This window comes from Aphelocoma coerulescens, chromosome 4, assembly GCF_041296385.1.
Source record: "Aphelocoma coerulescens isolate FSJ_1873_10779 chromosome 4, UR_Acoe_1.0, whole genome shotgun sequence".
Lineage (NCBI taxonomy): Eukaryota > Metazoa > Chordata > Aves > Passeriformes > Corvidae > Aphelocoma > Aphelocoma coerulescens.
In genome coordinates, this window is record NC_091017.1 from 16,133,376 (window position 1) to 16,153,094 (window position 19,719).

General features: G+C 38.4%; 1 protein-coding gene across 4 annotated transcripts in view; it reads left to right on the forward strand.

The window, feature by feature from the left end:
* The window catches only part of LRBA (LPS responsive beige-like anchor protein), a 372,621-nt gene that overhangs the window by 317,358 nt on the left and 35,544 nt on the right, over positions 1 to 19,719 (forward strand). For 3 of the 4 annotated variants that reach the window (XM_069012817.1, XM_069012818.1, XM_069012819.1), the window contains exons 47-49: positions 199 to 366; positions 14,543 to 14,632; positions 17,753 to 17,945. In XM_069012817.1, coding sequence (XP_068868918.1) covers positions 199 to 366; positions 14,543 to 14,632; positions 17,753 to 17,945 — 451 coding nt within the window. The remainder of the gene's footprint in view (positions 1 to 198; positions 367 to 14,542; positions 14,633 to 17,752; positions 17,946 to 19,719) is intronic. The other variant, XM_069012820.1, reaches the window with a different exon arrangement.

Below are 19,719 nucleotides of genomic sequence, written 5' to 3' on the forward strand. Positions count from 1 at the left end.
GGAAGTAGGGCGTGAGACTCTGGCATCTATCACAAGGCCCACCTTTTTTTGGATAGAATGTCTAAAATACTCTTCTCAATTCTGTATTTAGATTTGTTAAGATAATTTTGCATGCTATAAAAAAATGTTTCTGCTACTACCAAATGATGACTCTCTGGTGAACTCAAGTTTGTGTTTTGTGTGTGTTTTTTTCCACAGGCGTTGGAAAGTGAGTTTGTTTCCTGCCAGCTTCACCAGTGGATTGATCTGATTTTTGGCTACAAACAACAAGGGCCAGAGGCTGTTAGGTCTCTCAATGTATTCTACTATTTGACTTATGAAGGAGCTGTTAATTTAAGTTCAATAACGGATTCTGTACTGAGAGAGGTGAGTTTGTACTTTATAAATATAGAAAAGTCTTCGTTAACCACAGCAGTGTTGAAATGGTAAAGACTCCTCATTGTTCAAGGCTTCTGGTGAATGTTCAATTTCTTTGTGTTTTCTTGTGGTTTGGCCGCAGGCCAGTCAAATGCAAGGTGCCTGAACCAGTTGTCACAGCATGCAGAATTAATAGAACAAGGATGCAAGTTGTTCTTAAACTTTGTGTACCTGGATTCCAGCCCAAGCTGATGCCAGTATAATAATAAAAGTTCAAGGATTGCTTCAGTTGCTGAGTTCAGTTATTTTGTTCCCCAATACTGGATCTTAGTGGCAGTGAGCAGCCTTGATTTGGCTCGTGCTTCTGAATTTACTTTCGCACTTTTAACAGTTCTCTTTAAGTGCAGTCTTGCATATGTAGCAAACATCAGAGTTTTGTAGCCTCTGATATTTTAGTTTGGTTTGCTATCAAATTAAAATAACTTGTCCTGTATTTTTCATATGCAAAAGTAAATATTTCAGCATTGGAAAGATCAGGAGCTTTGTTCAGACTCAACATCATTCAGAAAATTTATTTGCCAACGTATCTCATAGAATACTGCGGGTTCAAAAGTTCCTCCTCTTCCACCTAAACAGCTGTTTAAAAAAGGGCAGGGTAGGGTGATTTTTGATTGATTTTATGTCCTCTCTTCAGAAACTATATTGCTACCAAGTATAGCTGCAAGTATATTAATTATAGAATAAATGTAAGTGTTACCTTGTTATAAAATATTCCAAGTCCATGAAAACAAAGTAATAGGAATCTTGTCAACTGTTTTATTTAGATGGGACACAGGGACTGGCTTACAACCAAAGCAATGGCTCAGTGGTGTCATTACATGTCTTGCTATCAGCAAGATGCTAACTTCATCTTAGTCAATTTAAACCTAAAATACAGATAGTGCACATAAATACCCTTAACTGAGCTAAGAAAAGGGCTACTGGGACATGTGGCTTACAAGAAAAAATGTTGTCATCTGGATTTGGAAAAGTTGTTGGCCCAAGAGTCGTCTAGTAGATGTTCACTGTACCATGTTTTCAATTCACTGATAATGTTTGTCCACTCTACACTGGCAAGGTTTTAGTCTTACCTTTTAAGAGTATTTATTAGAGTCTTGAAGTGTTTGGTTAAAGTGTGAGCTGAATTGTAGGCTGGGTATTGTGTGTAATTTGTTCTAAATTTTGTTATTAAATGAACCATCATTGAAATTTAATTTATGAAACTAATAATTGAAGTAACACTAATGAAAGTAGCAGTCTCCACACACAATTTTTGTGTAGTTTTAATTTTTCTAGAACAGTTCTTTTATCATTTTTGCTGTGATTTTTTTTTTTTTTTTACTTGTGTTATAGCCTGAAAAAAAATTTAAGACCCGGGAAGTTACAAATCTGTCTGGAATTGTGGATCCTCTCAGAGAGGCATTCACTTTGTTACCAAATATTTTGAATTTGTCATGTTTTTATTATACTTCGCTACAATGTTTCTTATTTTTGAGTTGTTCTGTGCTGTCTGAACTGAGTGGTGTATGAAAATGAGAACAGGAGAGGGAGAACTGCAGTGTTGTTGAGTTCATAATAGTGGAGTAGCTCAGCAGCAGTAGAATTTTGAACCACTGCTGATGGTGTCAAAAATACATGCTGATGAATGCAGGTAGCAGAATAAATGGTGTCTTGTAGCACTTCTGTTCTGAGTTGCTTGAAGGATTGACCCAATGGAGTATTTTTATTTAGGATTTTTAAGCGGGTCACTAAAACAGTGAAAGGTTTCCTGCTTAGTTAGGTATCCCTTGCCATTTACATGTATTTTGTAAAGCATATTTTTGATTATGTAACTGTGCATATGTAATTTTAAAAGGCACATATGATCAGCTCTGATGTGATATTGATACTGCAGAAATTTAATGACTCTCATCATCAATGGTGACTTATTCTGGTTTTACTTTTGGGTAGAGATGAAAGTAATGAAAAATCTGTTTGTGTGTATTTCTATGTGCATAATCATTCTATATCTGTGTGCTAAATGAATTTATCATGCACCTTTGACAGCCTCACCTTCTTGCTGCTTGCTAATCTGTCTCCCTGAGGACCTGTGCTTACATTCTGTGCTGCCAAGCAGCTTCAATCAGCATTTATTTTTCTACTTCAGTCAGCTTTCCAGAAAATATCTCCTCTTTTCTCCACCAAATTCCTGGTTAGAGCCCAAATGAATTTCTGATATGGACAATTAACAGTATTTTTAGGCAGGCATGGCACCTCAGAGTTAATATCTGTTTATTAGGCAAGTATTAAACTGGATTTCTTGGTTTCAAAAAGGATGGTTTTGGCTTTTTCCTCTTGATAAGAATTCAGGGTTTGGGTCTTTAAATCTTGACAGTTGTAGCAGAAAATGGATTTTTATTTGCCAACCTAAACCAAAGAGAAGCTTCTGTATATTCTGAGACCTGCAAGTCATTGAGGCTTTTAGGTATCATATGGAAATAATAGCTAGTGCTCAAACCGTGGCAATTTCCCCACATAGATAGTCAGTGCTGAGCCTGGACCACATCAGTAATGAGAAGCCTATGATGCATGTGTTTCTGAGGTATCTCCACAGATATATGCGTGGATATTGGTGACCTAACTCATCAAAGAGGCCACACACAGAACAATGGTGGAAGGCACTGAGGAGTGGAGGGGTGTAGGTTAATGCAGAATTTCCTTAGGTCTCCTAAATGGCTCCAACTGGCACCTTTATTTTTATAGGCAGTCAGGTTATATATATTACAAGAAGGAAGTACTCGTCTAGGAAGGAAAACTACTTGATTAAAACCATATTCCACCTTTCTTTTTTTTTAAAACTGAAAATGTAGAACTTTTACATCCTCTTGTACTGCTGTGAACAATTTTTTCCTGCCGTTCTTTCTGCCTATGGGAATAAAGGAAGTAAAGTATTTTGAAAGGATCTGACTGCCATAATAGAAAATTTTAAACTAAAGTGCAAACCATGGGCCACATGCTACCTTTTGGCAGATAAACCCTGGGGAGTGCAAAGCTTGCATAATTCAAAGACAAATCTCAGGGGGAGGGGAGTAGATCAAGAGAGAAGGGTTTGAGTTGAAGCCAGTGGGGGAAGGGAACTGCAGCCAGGAGAAGCAAGGCAAGGCATCCAGTATCCCTGCTGGCATATTGGTGCACTGCTCATCCTGCAGACACAATTCCTTCCTCCTCCTCTTCCCCTCCAAGCATTTTAGCAGTGCTGTCATTGACTCTGCTCCTTGTGTGTCTTGTTGAAGGAGGTGACAGCTGCAGAGGGAAGTTGCTGTTCAGTGGGCAAGCAGTAAATATCTTTCTGGTGGAAAACACTCTATTTGCCAGCAGAGCTTTGCTGTGTCACTGCCTTCTGTTGCCTTGCTCTTGAGCACCGTGTTTTGATCTGTGGAACTCCCAATCACAAGGTCTGCTGTGGAAGGGCTCTTTTTTTTGCCTGGATGGAAGGGGCAAGGAGTCATTTAGCACAGACAAATGTCATCCAGCTGTTCTGGAGAGAATTCACAGCACCTTCTTATCACAAATTCTGCTCGCTTTTTGCCATAGCTGTCCAAGAATGGAGGGGGGGGGGAAAAGTAGAATTAGATCTAAGTCATTCAGACAAGTAACTGATTAGGAGCTGAAGCACAATCCATAGAAAATAATTTGTATCTAGGCCTGATTGGTGGGTATTTCATCAGTGTTGGTCAGAAGAATAGAAATTCCTCTTGTCTCTGGTTTAGTGTAACAAAGGACGATGGGGAATCTGGGCTGCCCTCAGTTACTACTTAAAAGTCCATTTCTCCACCAATACCCCTATGCAGTTAGTGTAAACACCGGATAAAAGCAAAGGAAAGAGACAAGGTTAGTAGCAGAAAGATGAAATACTTCTTGGAGAATGCATCATTGATTTGTATGGGAACCCCTACCTTTCACAAAGCACCCTGAATTTTGTACCATGCCTATGAAAAAGCACATAACCACATAAAAAAAAAAATATATATATATATATATATATACACCATCTAATATGATCTTTGAAGTCAGCAATTTAAGGAAGACTAATAATTTTTAAATTAGCAATAAGAGCTCTAGAAACACAAGAATAAGTCCCATTAAATTAATAACAACAGGTGATTTGCTTTCAGTGTTAGATGGTTCTGTTGTTTTGTACTTCTTCCTCTGAAGAGAAAGTGCATTTTTGTTACATGAAGGTAGTCTGTTCAGCATTAAGAAGCAAGCTTTCTCTATTCTTTTGGCACCTTTCTTTATGCTGATGATATTTCATTTCCATATGAACTGAGGAGTTTCAAAAATCGGGAAGAATCAGCTTGGACATAGCATTTGGCTTGTTATTTGAATGTGCCACTTCTGATTATATGTAGAGAGAAAAGATAATTCTTTTATTTTCAACTTTAAGGCATATGGGATAAATTATTTTATGGGTAATAGCTTTTAAATGTTGTTCAAGATGAATATCTTTGGGTAACTTTTATGCACCTTAGGTCTATCTCTTATGAGTCTTACTTTATTTTTAAATATTTACAGTTTGAGAGACTTCTGTGCCCAAAAGAAGTTACAAGGATGTTTAGTTTACATGACCCCAGTTTCATGACAGCAGTAGCAGATCTGATATCTTATCCCAGAGAAAGCATTTTTGGCCTCTCTTTTAGCTCTGTTCATGGTGGGAGTTAATAGCATATTTCAGCTCTAACTCAGCTGGAGAACCCTGACAACAGTGAATCTTTCACAGAGTATAAACACGATTTGTATTTATAGCATAGTTAACATTTACTAAATAGTTGGGAAAACGATCAGTCTGGTTTTAGCAGGTTGGGCAACAGTCTTTGTTGTGGCTGTGATGAGTTTTAAATGTAGGATAAAATGGTTATAAAATAACTGTCACAGAGCAGTAAATTTCCGTGTGCTGAATTCGGTAAGTAACAAATACATGCAGGCAACATTCAAAGTACCATAAAAACAATCTTTGAATTGTCTCTGGCTTAAGTGTGCTGCACGGATGGCATGTTTGGTGTTGTACAGCATGGGAACAGCGGGAAAAGCCAAATAAATGTTTAGCATTGGTCTCATTTTAATTACAAATCTATATTAAAATGCCCTTATATGGAACTGGAATGAAGAAGGCTGTATTTAAAGGAAGCATACTGATTTCATGTCTAAGGAGAGGTGAACTTGGCAATGCAATCAAGCCCATGCCTTGGTCTTTTCCTGGGAAGTACCCAGAGCAGGATGTGTAACACAGGCAGGGCCTCCCATGAGGGCAAGTACCACTGCTCAATGAAATCAGCTTGTCTTGGGCATCAGGACTCTCCCATGAAAGGATGAAGTATTTCCTTCAGGTGAAAGGAGAATTAAATAACAGGAGCACCACTCCTGCCACCAGTTTATATCAATTACCTATTCGTTCTCACATCTCTGCTCACAGTGTGACCTGCCTGTGGTGTTGGAGTAAACGAGCAAAATGAGCATAAGCAAGTGCTTACTGTGATATCTGGGAGGTGTGGCACTCCTTTGATTCCATTCAGCCTGGAGTTTGATATGATGAATGGGGATTTATTGCCCTTTGCCTTAATGTACCTATTTACTGCAAGGCTTACAAACAGACATGAAAAGTATTCAGCCAAGTTCTGATCCAGAAAAATATTTGACCTTGTTGTTCTCTTTTTTCTTTCGTTACAGAATAGATTCTAGTTTTACCTGCAGCTTCTGCTTCTCTATCCAGCAGGCAAAGATGTGATATTTTAGAGTTAATTAAAGTAGGACTGAGATGCTCCATGTATAAGGATTAAAAAAACTGGCTGGAAGTAGTAAAGTTTTTTGGAAGGAGGTGACTCCTGTGAATTAGTTCTTCAGCTCTGCGTGCTTTTTTCCTCAGCTTCTGATTGGAATTCAAGGGATAGAAATTTTCAGCACAGTCAGTTCCCTCACCTCTTCTTGCTTGACCTGTATTGTGCATCTATCAGAGCTAGAGAGGTCTTGAGACCCCCTGGGCTCTTTACATTTTCATTTGTGCCTGGCTGGTCAGTCTTAGCTGACATATTTGTTGGCCAGCATTAAATAAGAAAGAGTAATCAAAAGATAAATAATGTATGGAAAACAGTGATGTTCATAATACTTCAAAAATAACTCCTTTTGATATAAATTGGTTCTATTTTTAAGCTTTTTTTTCCTCTTCTATATGTGGAAAGGATGAGATATACTTGTATATAATAGCTACAGTTATACACCAAGTCATTTAGCCTTGAATGAAACATGGAAGTGAATGGGATACAGGAATTTTTTGTGTCATCGACATGCTTTGATTATTTGCAGGCTCTTTATGCTGTCCAAATGATACCTGTATTGTCTTTCGCAGTAATTGGGAAATGAAACATTTTTGTTTGGAATGTTTTTTTTCTGTGTGTTTATTGCAGCCCAGGGTGTCTGACTTGGGCATCAGTGTTCCTACTGTGTCCGTAGATGTGTGTGGTGTTTACTGACCAAACTTTGTTATTTTAGTTATTAGTTATATTTGATAAATAGCTGCTGCTTGAGTGAGAAAGCTTGTGGTCATGTCAAAGGTGTTTTCCTCAAGCAGTATCTAAAAGTCAAGTCTCAGTCGAATGTTACGTTCTATTAAATAATAACAAAAAGTTTATTTGTTGCAGCAGAAAACTGAGATAGCATTGTACCCATAGTTTGGAAACGGCAAGTTTGGTCTTGAAGGTAGTAGTCATGAGAGTTTAAAAGATTTATTTCATAGCTTAGTTATTTATTTCTTTTTCACAATTATTACAGATTCTGAAAGGTGATCACAGAAGACAGTTTAAAGACCACTACATTTTTGATTTTTACTTGTGTGTTAACCTCCTTCAGACTGAAATGTTTTGTTTTAATGAAGCTTTTTTTATTTAATAAATAGAGATGACATCAGTGTTTAAGAAATTCTGTGGAATGTTAACAGATTGGAATTGATTGCTTTTTTCCAGAGGAAGAAGTTTTATATAAGACAATTTGGCATTGTTAGCTATTTAGAGGAGCAAATGAATAATGCCAGAAATTGAAGTTTGAGGGTATTGCACATGGCAGTGCCACTACTTTCTCTGTGGCAATTATTGATTTTAAATGAAAGCAGTGAGTTGCTCTCTTGAAATCTTCAGCTGCCAGAGAGAGATGGGAAGCAGTTTTGGTTGTGGTGCTCAAATAAAACAGAAGCTGTTGTATTTTAAAAAACTAACTAAAGCAGTCCCAGAGCTGGTTAGGATTTTGCTTGTACTGAATCCAGTTTTATTTGCAGGTCCTTACATTGATCTTAACTCTCTTTTTAGACTCTTTTCTCTTTCTATTTTGTCAGTCTCTTTGAAGTACTACCAGATCTGTTTTTGTAGTTCTAGTATTTTTTATCTGCTTCTTTCCAGTAGCCAAAGATTTAGGTGTTTTGAATGAGCACATCAGTGCTCCAGACAGAGATACTGTTTGAAATTATCCATGAACCCAGTGCCTCTGAACATTATTGAGTGACATTTGTTTCTGTTGGTTGTGTCTGCTCTGACTAACTGGTTTCTTTCAGATTGGCAGCTGGGATTATGCTGCAGTAGACGGACAGCTGCGTGAGCTGGAGATCCCAGCCAGGCCAGGCTGTGCCTCTGTTTAATATGCCTGGAATGTATATATTCAGATTGGAGCAACTTGCACGGCCCTGAGGGGCTTCTATTTGTATTCTCACAAACTGTGATTACTTCCTGTTTTACTTTAATGACTGCCATGTAATTGTCATACTGATTTGTCTGGACAAAAAGACTTCATTTTTTCTTTTTTCTCACAGAAAATTCCTTAATGTAGTTTAAGAGCTGGGTTCGTGGTTTTGTTTGTAAATATGTGGTAGAAGGCATCCTATGCTGTTCTCCTTTCTCCCCTTTTCTGATGTGAACAGAATAATTTATTATTCATATATTGACTCTCAAACAGCTTGAAGAAAAAAAGTAATCCTGCTTTGGGTAACCTCTCCCCCTCCATGTATCTGTAGTAGTTAGTTAGACCAGTAACCAATCTTCAGACAATTCTGGTGTTCTCAGCAGGCAGAAGGAGGTGAAACTGAGGGGTGGTAAGACGAAAAGAAAAATATTATGTAGCAGATACGTTTCTTGCAAGGAAGGTACAAAGAAGGAAGAAAAAAAATGTTTAATTTCTATTTGATGGCTTTAATTTCTCCATGTATCTGTTGGTTTCTTGTGTAATGAGGTACACAGTTTTGTAACAGACCTTGCTAACACATTGCAGCCGGCAAAGGTTGTGACTTTTTGCTCCATCCCAAGTTGCTCATGTGCTCTAATAAGGCCCCCCTCTGTGGGCTGCTGACAGTATTTCTGCCCACGCTTCAGCTCTGGAGCCATAACCCTGAGGCACTGGGGTTGGAGCTGTACCTGCATTAGTGGGCAGCAACAGGTGCCTTCTGCACTCTCTTGGTTAGCAGAGGGTACGTCACAAACACTCTGCAGTCAGGTTTCATGATACCTAGAGAACAGTACATAACTCTTGATCTTGTAGCGTCTTTTCCATAGCCTTTCTTCTGTTCCATTCTCCTCCCTGCTATTTGTTAGATTTTAAAGCTAGTACAGACAATTTTTTAAAATCGGTGTGTTAAGTGAATAGTGCAATGGGAAAACAAAATATAGAAGTGATTCAATACAAAATGTTTGATTTCTGAAGCCAAAACAAGAGAGATAATTTTCTGGTTTGATATGAAGAAAATGGACTGCTCATTTTATTTTTAAAATAGCAAATGGGAGTGTGTGAATTTATGATACTAACATTTGAGTGCTGTATTTTTTCTTTGGGTCAAGTGTAGTGCAATATCCCCAGGGCAGGTGTACAGTCAGCCAGTGTATACATTGCCTGTGTCAGAAAAGCATTTTGCCCATTTTTCACAATCTTGATCTAATGGGGATTGTTAGGAAACATGGGAGATGGTACTACAAAGAGCTTCTCTTTATAATCTTCTGCCTCTTTTCAGCAATTTTATCTGTTGTTATGAATTGTGCTTGCTCTCTGGCTAGTGTTATCTGTGTTTCTGTAGTCCTAGAGGAATTTAACTAAGAATATTCCTGTAGGGATGTAAGTGGCTCTCTCTGGTCAGAGGTGGTTTTCTGATCACTTGTTACCAGAGCTTGATTTTAATCACCGTCCCATGGGGAAAGGAGCTCCTTGGTTGGCCACTAAGCCATTCAGCTTCCCTGTCTGAGGGGAAACCTGTCAAACGGTCTGTGTTCTCTGATGCTCTAAAGCAACATCTGGGTGGAAGGAAGGGGAAAGCAAGTAATCATAATTGCATATCACTCAAGCCAATGGAAATCACTGAGGAACACGTGCATAAACCTTTTTGAATATTGAAAAGTGAGGTAGGAGCGGCAGAGAGCCAAAGTAATTACTTTTGCAAGGGCTGTTATTTTCTGGACATAAATACTGGGCAGAAATATGGAGGATGAACCCAAAACGTTTTCTCTCCCTGACGCGTGTGCTGAAAGGATATGTATTACAATGCATGTTGTTATTTCACCTGGGGTTTCAAATGTTTGGCAACTAAATCTTAGAGATTTGGGAACTGGGAATACTTCGGTGCAGATCTGTACAGGCCCTGAGAGCAGCCTCGCTGTAGCAAATGGTGAGGTTGTAGCTTGTTGCGCCCTCAGGCCAAGGCGTGCATTTTAACATGGGTGTGCTGTGCCCCTGGGCTCTTCAGACAGTTTGGTGTTTTGTGTCTGAGGAGGCATGATGAAAGCAGCTCTGAGCTAGTCCCTTTAAAGGTCTTTAAATCTGGAGTTAAATGGTGTATGTCCTGCCTTTTAACTATTATGGGCCTTCATTTGAGGATTGGAGTTCAAAACTGGAGACCGTTTCGTTCTTTCTCTGTGACACTCACTGCAGTTCCCCCTCCACCCGCCCTCCCTCATATTTAATTTTATAGTTCTTTCAGACATAAACATGAAAAAAAAGCAATTTTGACTTAGTTTCTGAGTGTTGCTGCAAAGAAAAGTAACAAACATCTGTTTTTACCTTAACTGCATCCATATGTTCAACCTCCCCATCACCCTCCTTCCCAAAAAATTTACAGCCGTATTTGGTGGGTACTGCATACTGTTGAATTAACTTTCTTCACAGTTAGATGAGAGGGTAAGTTCAGAGGCTGAAAATAGCCATACCAAACAGTGGCCAGGAGCTACATTATAACTAAGCCAAGTTTTCAAGTTCTTTACTTTTCTTCTTTTAATTTGCTTCCCTATTCCCCTTCTCCCCTTCCCACCCCCCAAGAAAAGAGAAGATGATCTAGGAGACTTTTTTAGGAACAGGTAAAATCAGATAAATGTTAACTTATGAAATTTGCTATGGCTTTCATGCTTCTAAGTTAATTAACATTTGAAATACAATGATACGTAAGTCTGTGGTTTGGGATGCCTATTGTGTGAATTATTGTAAAAGGTTGCTTACCTTGTTTCATTTTATTACTTCTTGTTGCAGCATCTGTAACAATTCTGGCATTACCAAAATTCTGGTTTTGTAGGTGATTAACAGGAAAAAGGCAGTTTTACTGAGATACTTGAAAAACAGTGAAATAAAATGTGGAATGATACTATGTTTTACTTTGTGGCACACATCTTGCTTTCAGCAGTAAGTTTGTCAAGCTAAAGATCCCTTTCAAACAAAGGCTATGCCTTTCCAGTTGTATGGTGCCTTTAATAGATGTGAAACTGGTTGTGCAAATTTCCCAAGCATTTCTACCTATAGTCATCTGAATGGCTGCATGCTCCAGAGGGATCCAGCAGTGTGAGAACACATGCCCTTCCTCTACTGCTGGAGGAGCTGTCTGTCTCTTAGTAATACTGACTAATGCTGGTAATACTTCTTTTCAAGAAAGCTTAGTTAGAAGCCGGGCTATAATTCATTAGAAAGGAAGTGGATGATGACTTTCTGACTGATGGGCATTTCATGGGCATTTCACTGTATTTTCTCAGGTGAGTGGTAGGTACTTTTCTTCAAAGGATATACTAATTATATCTCTGAGAAAAAAATTCCCTGCTCCTATGTGGTTTTCTTTGATAGGTTGAACAAAAGTCTGAGTGGCATCTGGTGGCTCTTTCTATTGTTATGTAAATTGAGAGAACAGGGATTGATTCCAGCTCCACTATCACATTTCTGCTGACAGAGGGAGGTCATCTTGCATCCTTCTGTATGTGATCCTTCTGACTGAGACATCAGAATGGGGAGTTGACATCTGGATTGACTTTGAATACAATCTGGGAAAAGGAAGGAACCATTTGGGGTTGCTAGTACACTCTCTTGGTCATTATTACAAAATGTGCATGCTAAAAAAAGAAACCTTTGCATTTTTTTTTCTTGGTAACCAGAAGGAATGCAGAAGATTTTTTTTTTTTCTGAAGTCTAGCCACTATGTCTAGACATATTTGTCCAAGTGTTGTTGCCTTTACTCAACAGTTCTTCAAATTTCTTTTGGATCTCTGAAGACACCAGTAAAGATGATGTACAGATACCAGTACCTGTGCTTTTATGTTCTGTGTACAGATCTGATGTTTTATGAAACCTTGTTAACTGTGGTACAACGTGGATTTTTCCCAGTTCTGTTGTCTAAAAGGGAAAGATTGTCAGGGGCTATTGCAGTCCTGGAACTGTAGGTGCTCATCTTTTTTGGAATGACCAGATGGAACCTAATGAGTCTAAAGGACTTGTTTGTGCTGGAACTGTAAATCACAAGCTCCAGCTAGAAGATAAACAGGGATGTAGAAACTGTCTGTTAAGACTGAAAACAGAGAATTTGTGATCCTCTGAGGCAGGATTTGGCAAAATCATTGTCCGACTGGCCAGCAGCTTCACCAGGTCTGACAAACACTGTATAAAAACAGACAATGCCTCTTGATGGTGGGTTGAGTAGAGTACTTTATACTTGTTCTACATCAGTTTGGGCTCTTGTAATGATGAATGTATTTGAAATACTCTGTATCAATGTGATGAGTTGTGTTTCTTTTTCCCTCACTGTTGGTGCTATGTAAGAGTGTGTAGTTTCCAGAGGAATTAAAAGACGTACCAGATTCGATGGTTGGGACAAAATTGTGACTCTCTTTAAATGTTGAACATGGGCATTTGGGAATGAAAGTTTCTGTATTGATCATAAGTCCATATGCAAGGAAATTAATAAATCTAAAGCTAATTATTTCCTCACTTTATCTATTCTCAGTTCTAAATCAAATGCCTAGGAGCTGTGCTTCAAGAATACTTTATTAATTTTAAATAATTTATTGGAGATATGTTTAATAGGAAATAAATAGTGGATTCTAAAGACTGTCAATTTTTACTAAATATTTTAACAAGTGTAGAGTAACTGGCAGCCAGGACAGTCTGCATCTGGTCCTTCTGTATTCTTTTGGCCCTACCCTCAGTGCAGGGCAGAATTCCCATTTGCTAATAAAAATATGCCACTTAATCTGCAAGTAGGTGTAGACAAATCTTTTTACAATCTGCATGTTTTGAAACAAACAGCATTTTCTGGAGAGGGTAGAGCTGCTGACCAGTTCCTTCGTTAATGCTTCCATGTCTTAAGAGACCTCAAAGCTTTTGTGATTGCCTTGATATCTTGAGTCACAAACCCTCAGATTTGAATTTTAATGCAGCATGTCAGCAGGAAGGAGACTCATGTAGTCTTACTGAGCTTTAGTGCTTCATGAGTCTAATACTGCTGTTCCTCAAAAAGTGCTCACTGCATCACAGTGTGTGTATGTCAGATTTCAGCCAGCTTTTTGATAAACTTATTTATTCACCAGTTCTTTGAAGATTATGGTGCTTCCCAGAGTGGGCAAGAGTGTTAGAATCTGTTCACAGACTATTTTCGACTCCTGCTCTGGTGAATTCAGATGTTTCAAAAGCCCTGCCAAATGTTATAAGGTCAAGTGTTCTGGATGGCATGTTTACTGTCAAAAGGATGATAATTTTAAGGTCTCAGGTGCATTCTATTTTTGGCTCTGTTATTTCTGTAACAGAGAACATTGTGTGTCCTAGTAATGGTCTTTATTATTATCTAAAAACATTTGTTTGTAAGAATAAGGTCAGCATAAGTCCATTGTCCCAAAATTTTGAGTGGCTAAAGTAGAACAGGAAATATAAGTGTAAGGAGTCTTAAGGAAGGTTGAACCATGAAAATGAAGAATTAGAGGAAAATACCTGAGGCATCAGCCCATGTGCAGCCTGCTAACCCATAGCAAAGGCCAGGTGATTAGTTTAGCTCACAATGAAAGAGATGTAAACTAAGTTGAATGATTTGAGATTTTCTGTTTCTGTGAATGGTGCAGGGGGCCAGCCTGACAAGAGGTAACTTGTTGAATTTTGGCTGCTTGGTGTTATCTTTAAACCAGTGGGCCAAGAGGTGGCAGCATGGAAAACTAGCTGGACATGCCTAGGGCAAGATGTATAAGTTCACAGGTTTCAGCATAATTATTCTTAAAAGAAATGACTAAGCATAATATTTTCAGTCTTTCCTATGAAGAAAGTACTTAAGCATGTTGCTAAAGCTACAGAGAAACTTTAAATACCCCCTTGTATTACACCTTCATGTTCTCCTTTAGTTTTACTGTTGGTATTTAATGCATCCTAACATTGTTTGCTCTTTTTGAATAAACCTGGAAGTAAGAATAAAAGCTCAGTATTGCCTTTCCTGTAGTTACTGCTGTGAAATGGAGCAATGGAGTTTAACGTACAACACTTAAGACCTACAGAAACTTTTTAAAAGTTAACTTTTGTTTTTGAGTTATGATACAAACAGGATAAGCCAGTGTTAGAAAGGAAAAATTGAGCCAATAAAGAGGGTTTCTGATTATAATAGCTTGTTTCTGTTTAATATCATTGAGCAGGATGAGGTTTTGCAGAGTTTCTCATGGAAATAGCATCCACAGCACTAAAATGATTACCTCATTCCTAGTACCAGTGCCAAGCACTTAGCCCCACAGTGAACACACGGGGTTGATTTTCAACGTGAAACAAGCCAGAAGTGTGGAATGACATTTTCAGGTGACAGTTATGGTTCTATTGCCTGTAATTAGCACCTCTTAACATGCAAACCTGCCTGTGCCTTTTCCAGGCTGTGGAAGCTCAAATAAGAAGTTTTGGACAGACCCCTTCCCAACTACTCATAGAACCACATCCTCCACGAAGTTCTGCCATGCAGGTGGTAAGTGCCATGTTAACTCTTTGTGACCTGCCTTTGTGCTCACTTCCTTTGCCATCTTAACTTTGCAGAACTGGACACTTTCACTTTGCTTTTATGTGGTTGTGGAATTATGTTATTAAAACCAGCAGATGAGTTACGATTTGGTAGGAGTTGTATGCAGTGCTTAACTGTTTTTTTATTTATTGCTGAAAGGATTGCATTGATTTCTAGTACAGGCTTTTTTTTTTGTCAGTGTAATCTAGGAACACTTCATCAGTTGATTTTGTTAATACCATACCTGTACAGGTGAGAGCCAGTCATCGTGGAGACAATTTAGTTAATCTTTGGCAGATTCCCCAAGAAGCTTGGATTTAGGAGGTGGAACTTCCTTGTCTTTTCCCCCAGGCATAGGTTTTCCCCTAAAACCAGGATTACTAGGAATTCATGAGCTGAAACTTACATAGCAAAGAATGTGACTAAATGTGTTTTGCAGTAAAGCTAGGGTGATAAAATTTGGGCAGTGAGCATTAACATGCTTTCCCTTTTACCTCTCTTGTGTCTAATGTAATTTTATTATACAAACTATTATTTTATTACTGATTACTTTTCATATCATGTTGTGTGGAGTCCGTGGATTTAAAATACCGTTTGTGTTGTCATAGGTCCAGAACTAAGGATGTTAAGTGATATTCTGACAAGTGGAGCAAATGGTCTGCTAATTCCCAAGGTTTTCAAAAGGTTACATTCCCTTATTGTTAGGATGGACGTTTTACACTGCAATATGAAAAAAAAGACATGTCTTATAGGATATACAAGAAGAAAATATGTCCTACTCGAGCAGGCTAAGGGTATTAGTTTTAAAACATATCTGAAGTGCAGAAGGTTTTAAAAGATTACACAGAAACGTGAAATGTTTCCGAAGTAGCTTACAAACCTTGTGATGCAGGAGTCTGAGAAGTGTAAACTTCCTTGATAAACTGAGCTACTGGCCTTTCTCAAATGCATCCTGTGTGTACCTCGGAGCTGCTCAGCTGCCTGTGTCCCATGGCCAGGTCCCAGCCTACAGACCATGGCAGGGACTAGTGTGTGTGTCTCAGAAGAGCCCTGCTAACAGGGATGTTGGGGAGCCCAGATACTCCCATCATGCAGCCACTTGCCATATGTGTGTCCGTCTGTCATGGTGCCATGCACTGAGCACTCACTTTTAATTTAAATGGATTTGTTTCAGGAAGAGGAGCAACTCGAGAAGTTGATTATTGATGTGTTAGTCAGAGCCATTGTTATATAAATAAATCTGATACTGGGAAGCAGTTTGTGTGGTTTTATCGTAATATTTTTCATGGTGCTGAATTAGTGAAGATTTAGTATGTAACAGAAGCAGTTAAAATCTATGAAGTTAGCTGTTTCTAACTCCTGTGGTTTTTTGGGCTGGGGTACACCCAGGAAAAAAAACCCCTTAGTTCTTCACTTGCTGGTTTTGTTGATATTAATACATGTTTTCGTAATAGCTCTGTATTAAGTAGTTTTAAAAGTAGTATTCCTGGAGCTGAAATACAATAAGGATATCTTTCTTGTCATGGTTTTGAATTATTTCTAGTTGCATTATTTACTGAGTTTTGTTTTCATGTGTGTGCATGAATGCAGCTGAATTGGAAGCTACCACGTGCTGTGTTAAGTGCACAAGCCATAATATACACCAGGTGTAGTAATTAGCAGTCACACGAAGGCTGCCTATTTGTCTGGTTTTGCTGCTGTTGCTGTATCCCCTTGTGTTTTCAACCATCAGATAGCTGGATTTAATTGAGGCCACATCAGATGAGGCATTACTGACACCTTTAATTGAATGAGCATCCAGGGAGGATTAACTCATAATATTGATTGGCTTTTAGCCACTTGCTCAGAAGGATGTCTGGGTAGCTTATTAGTTGCTTTTATTTACACCTTTATGCAAAGACTGTAAATAGGAATTCATAGTGCAATATGTTTTTCTAAGTACTCTTAATAACTTTTTAAAAAGGAGTGATAATAAAAATGCAAATGTATTTAATTTTTTTATTAGTTCTGTATAAATATACATTAAATGTATGCACTTATATACACATATATGTAATGAAATACTGCAGGTGGAAAACAGCCCAAGGACACTTCATTAGTATTCTAATTTGGTTATTAGAAAATTAGAAATACTTGAGCAATGTGGCTACTGGTGACCAGGGTGATTGTACCTCTGCATTTCAATGGGGTTCTCCTTTTTTTCAAATGTACCACATAGTCATAAACCCATTATGTGTTGCTTTTTCTCCTTACGCTTGATATCCATATCTAAGGTCTTCAATATTTTGTTTTGACATTTGCAGTATTCTGAGAGAACTTAGTTTAAAAGTTAATAAACTTTTCAACTTACAACTACAAAAACTAAAACCTGAAAAACTATGTTGAAAATGAGAGTCTGGATTCATTCCCTCGCTTTAGCATTTCTGGAAACAATGCAGGATAGTGTCTGTAATCACGTCCACTTTATATTCTTTACAACTGCATTTAATTATGTTTGTCCTTTGAAACACATTTGCAGTGAAGTCTTCTACTTTGCATTCATAAATCTTATTTTTGTACACCAGAAATATATACAGAACATATATCTAGTGTATGTGTGTATCTGTTTATTTTAATGTGCTTTCATGTTCTCATCTGGCTTGTAAAGAATTACAGTCTGCCAATTTAATGCAACTTGAGACAATCTCTGGGAGCTGGAATTTCTTTTGCTCACTTTTTTTGTGTTTCCCTCCTGGTTTGGCCTTGCTTTCCTTGACGTACTATCTGTGCAGATATGAAGGAGAATTCTTTTGGCAGAGATAGGTGATTGCAAATTTATAGTTTAATCTGCTGTGATCTGAAGCAAAGTCTGTATACAGACATGCTGTGTTCAACAGGGCCCTGAGATTAATAGGGTACATGAAGGGTTTTCTGCCTAAAATGGTTATTTCCATAAGCCTGTCCACTATTACTGCATTTGCTTTTCTACTGCAGCTTCTATTGGATGCTGTGTGTTTTAATCCAATCTTCCTTCTCTTGTCCTGTCTCTTCTCCTCCCCGTGTTCTCTTTTCCTGTGTATTTGGGTTCTTGTCGTGTGCACTCAACAGTATCTCCTCCTGCAGAGCCCCTTGATGTTCACAGAGCAAGCCCAGCAGGACGTTATCATGGTCCTGAAGTTTCCGTCCAACTCCCCGGTCACTCACGTGGCTGCCAACACCCAACCCGGCCTGGCCACTCCTGCTGTGATCACGGTCACTGCAAACAGGCTCTTTGCTGTGAACAAGTGGCACAGCCTCCCTGGTAAGTACATTAAAGCAAGAAGCCTAAGAAACCCCTGACATCCAGCAGCACTTCTCTCATCTTAGCAAAATTTGCTGAGGAAGGTTTAAAGTGAAAAAAGCAAATCTGGTTCATTGACACAGCAGACTCTTCACACGTGGGCTTAATTTCTCATTGGAAAGGTAATTTGAGCTATTGTAGTAAGATGTGTAGCACACTAAATGTTTGTAAAAACAATATGTTGCTTTCCAGGCCATCAGGCACCATGGAAGGAGACAAAACCGTCCATCAGTATTTGGTCATGATAAAGGCATACTCTTCCTCTTAAATTTGTTGTTCAGTCAGTTGGGGGCCTGAACCATATCATGCCAAAGGCAGTTTTAAAGCATGTAAAACTTGTCTGAAATCTTCTCTTCTATCTTTTTCTTGTTTATTATAAGCACCCAATGAGAATTAGAAAATAAAATATATGGGAAGTCTTATCTTAAATATCCCAAAATTACTAGGTGATTATGTATTGTCAGTATGAAAGGAAAACAAAATAGCCATTTGCATAGCAACTAATAAAATTAATTTTCCTTTAAAAGTGTGCTGCAGTTGAGAATATAATTCTGCTTTTAATTCTAATATTCTCCAATCTTAAAGACATCCATCCTCCTTTCCCTGACTATGGCAGTCTTAGGCCCAAGCCATCAAAGGAAGTTATTTCAGTGCAATGCAGTATATTTGTTCAAAGGCTTTTCAAGAAAGGGGGAAAAAAAGACCTTCTACTCAAATAACTTAAATAGAAGATACACCAGAGAAATACGTACATGGTTGAAATTCCTACTAAGAAATCTTGACCCATGGTCCCTGATTACTTTTTGAAAAAAGCCAGATGACTCCCACACTTTTTTACTAATTCTTACAAATTACCCCTCAAATAGAAACATCTATGTATTATTTCACCAGCCCAAGAAGTGCTTCAAGAGAAAGATGGGAAAGAAGGGAGGAAGGGAGACTTGTCTAAGATAAGTTGTGATCAAGAACTATGTACAGGGCTCCCAAGATGTCTTTGAAAGGAGGATGACAATATCCTCTCATACCTTGGATGCGTGACCTTGGGCATATAATATTCAAGGCTTTTAAAAAATGGCCTTTGTGAACATACAACAGTCATGGGAAGACGAAAATGTTCAAAAGTGGTAGGAGTTGATTTTGATTTCAACACAATTCTGCTGGTTGATGATCCTTGAGCAAGCAACCAGTTTGGTGAGAATTCAACTGGTTTGAGTTGAACAGAGCTTTTAGATTTTTCAGGGTTTTCCCTCACCTCTGAAAGGCAGAACAGTAAGCTGTGCTTTTGAGTTGCTATTTTTTCATTTAGAGGCATTTTACACTTGTCTTGCCAGTACAAAGAATTCAGGAAAACCCACAGATCAAGACAAACAAAAGCCAACCAACAAAAACCCAAGAAAAAAATCACCTCACCCCACTGCTGTGAGAGCACACATGCGTTGCTGGCTGTTGATAGAGTTCTGTGCTTAAGATATCTGGGTGTGGACTCCTGAGCCTTTGCTATTGTTGACTTCCAATTTTATACCGAAATGGGATCTCCTAGGGTGAGAGGGCAGGTATCATTACTTCTCCATATCCCCTGCTGTGGGCTTAGCATTGTCTTTGCTAATGAGGCATCATGATAAAAAAGTTAAGTTGCCAAGTGACCAGTTGTCACTAATGTGTAATTAAAAAGCCCATTCCTGCCTTTGAATATGAATTTGGTGGCTTTGCTGACATCTAATGGCACTGGTACCCA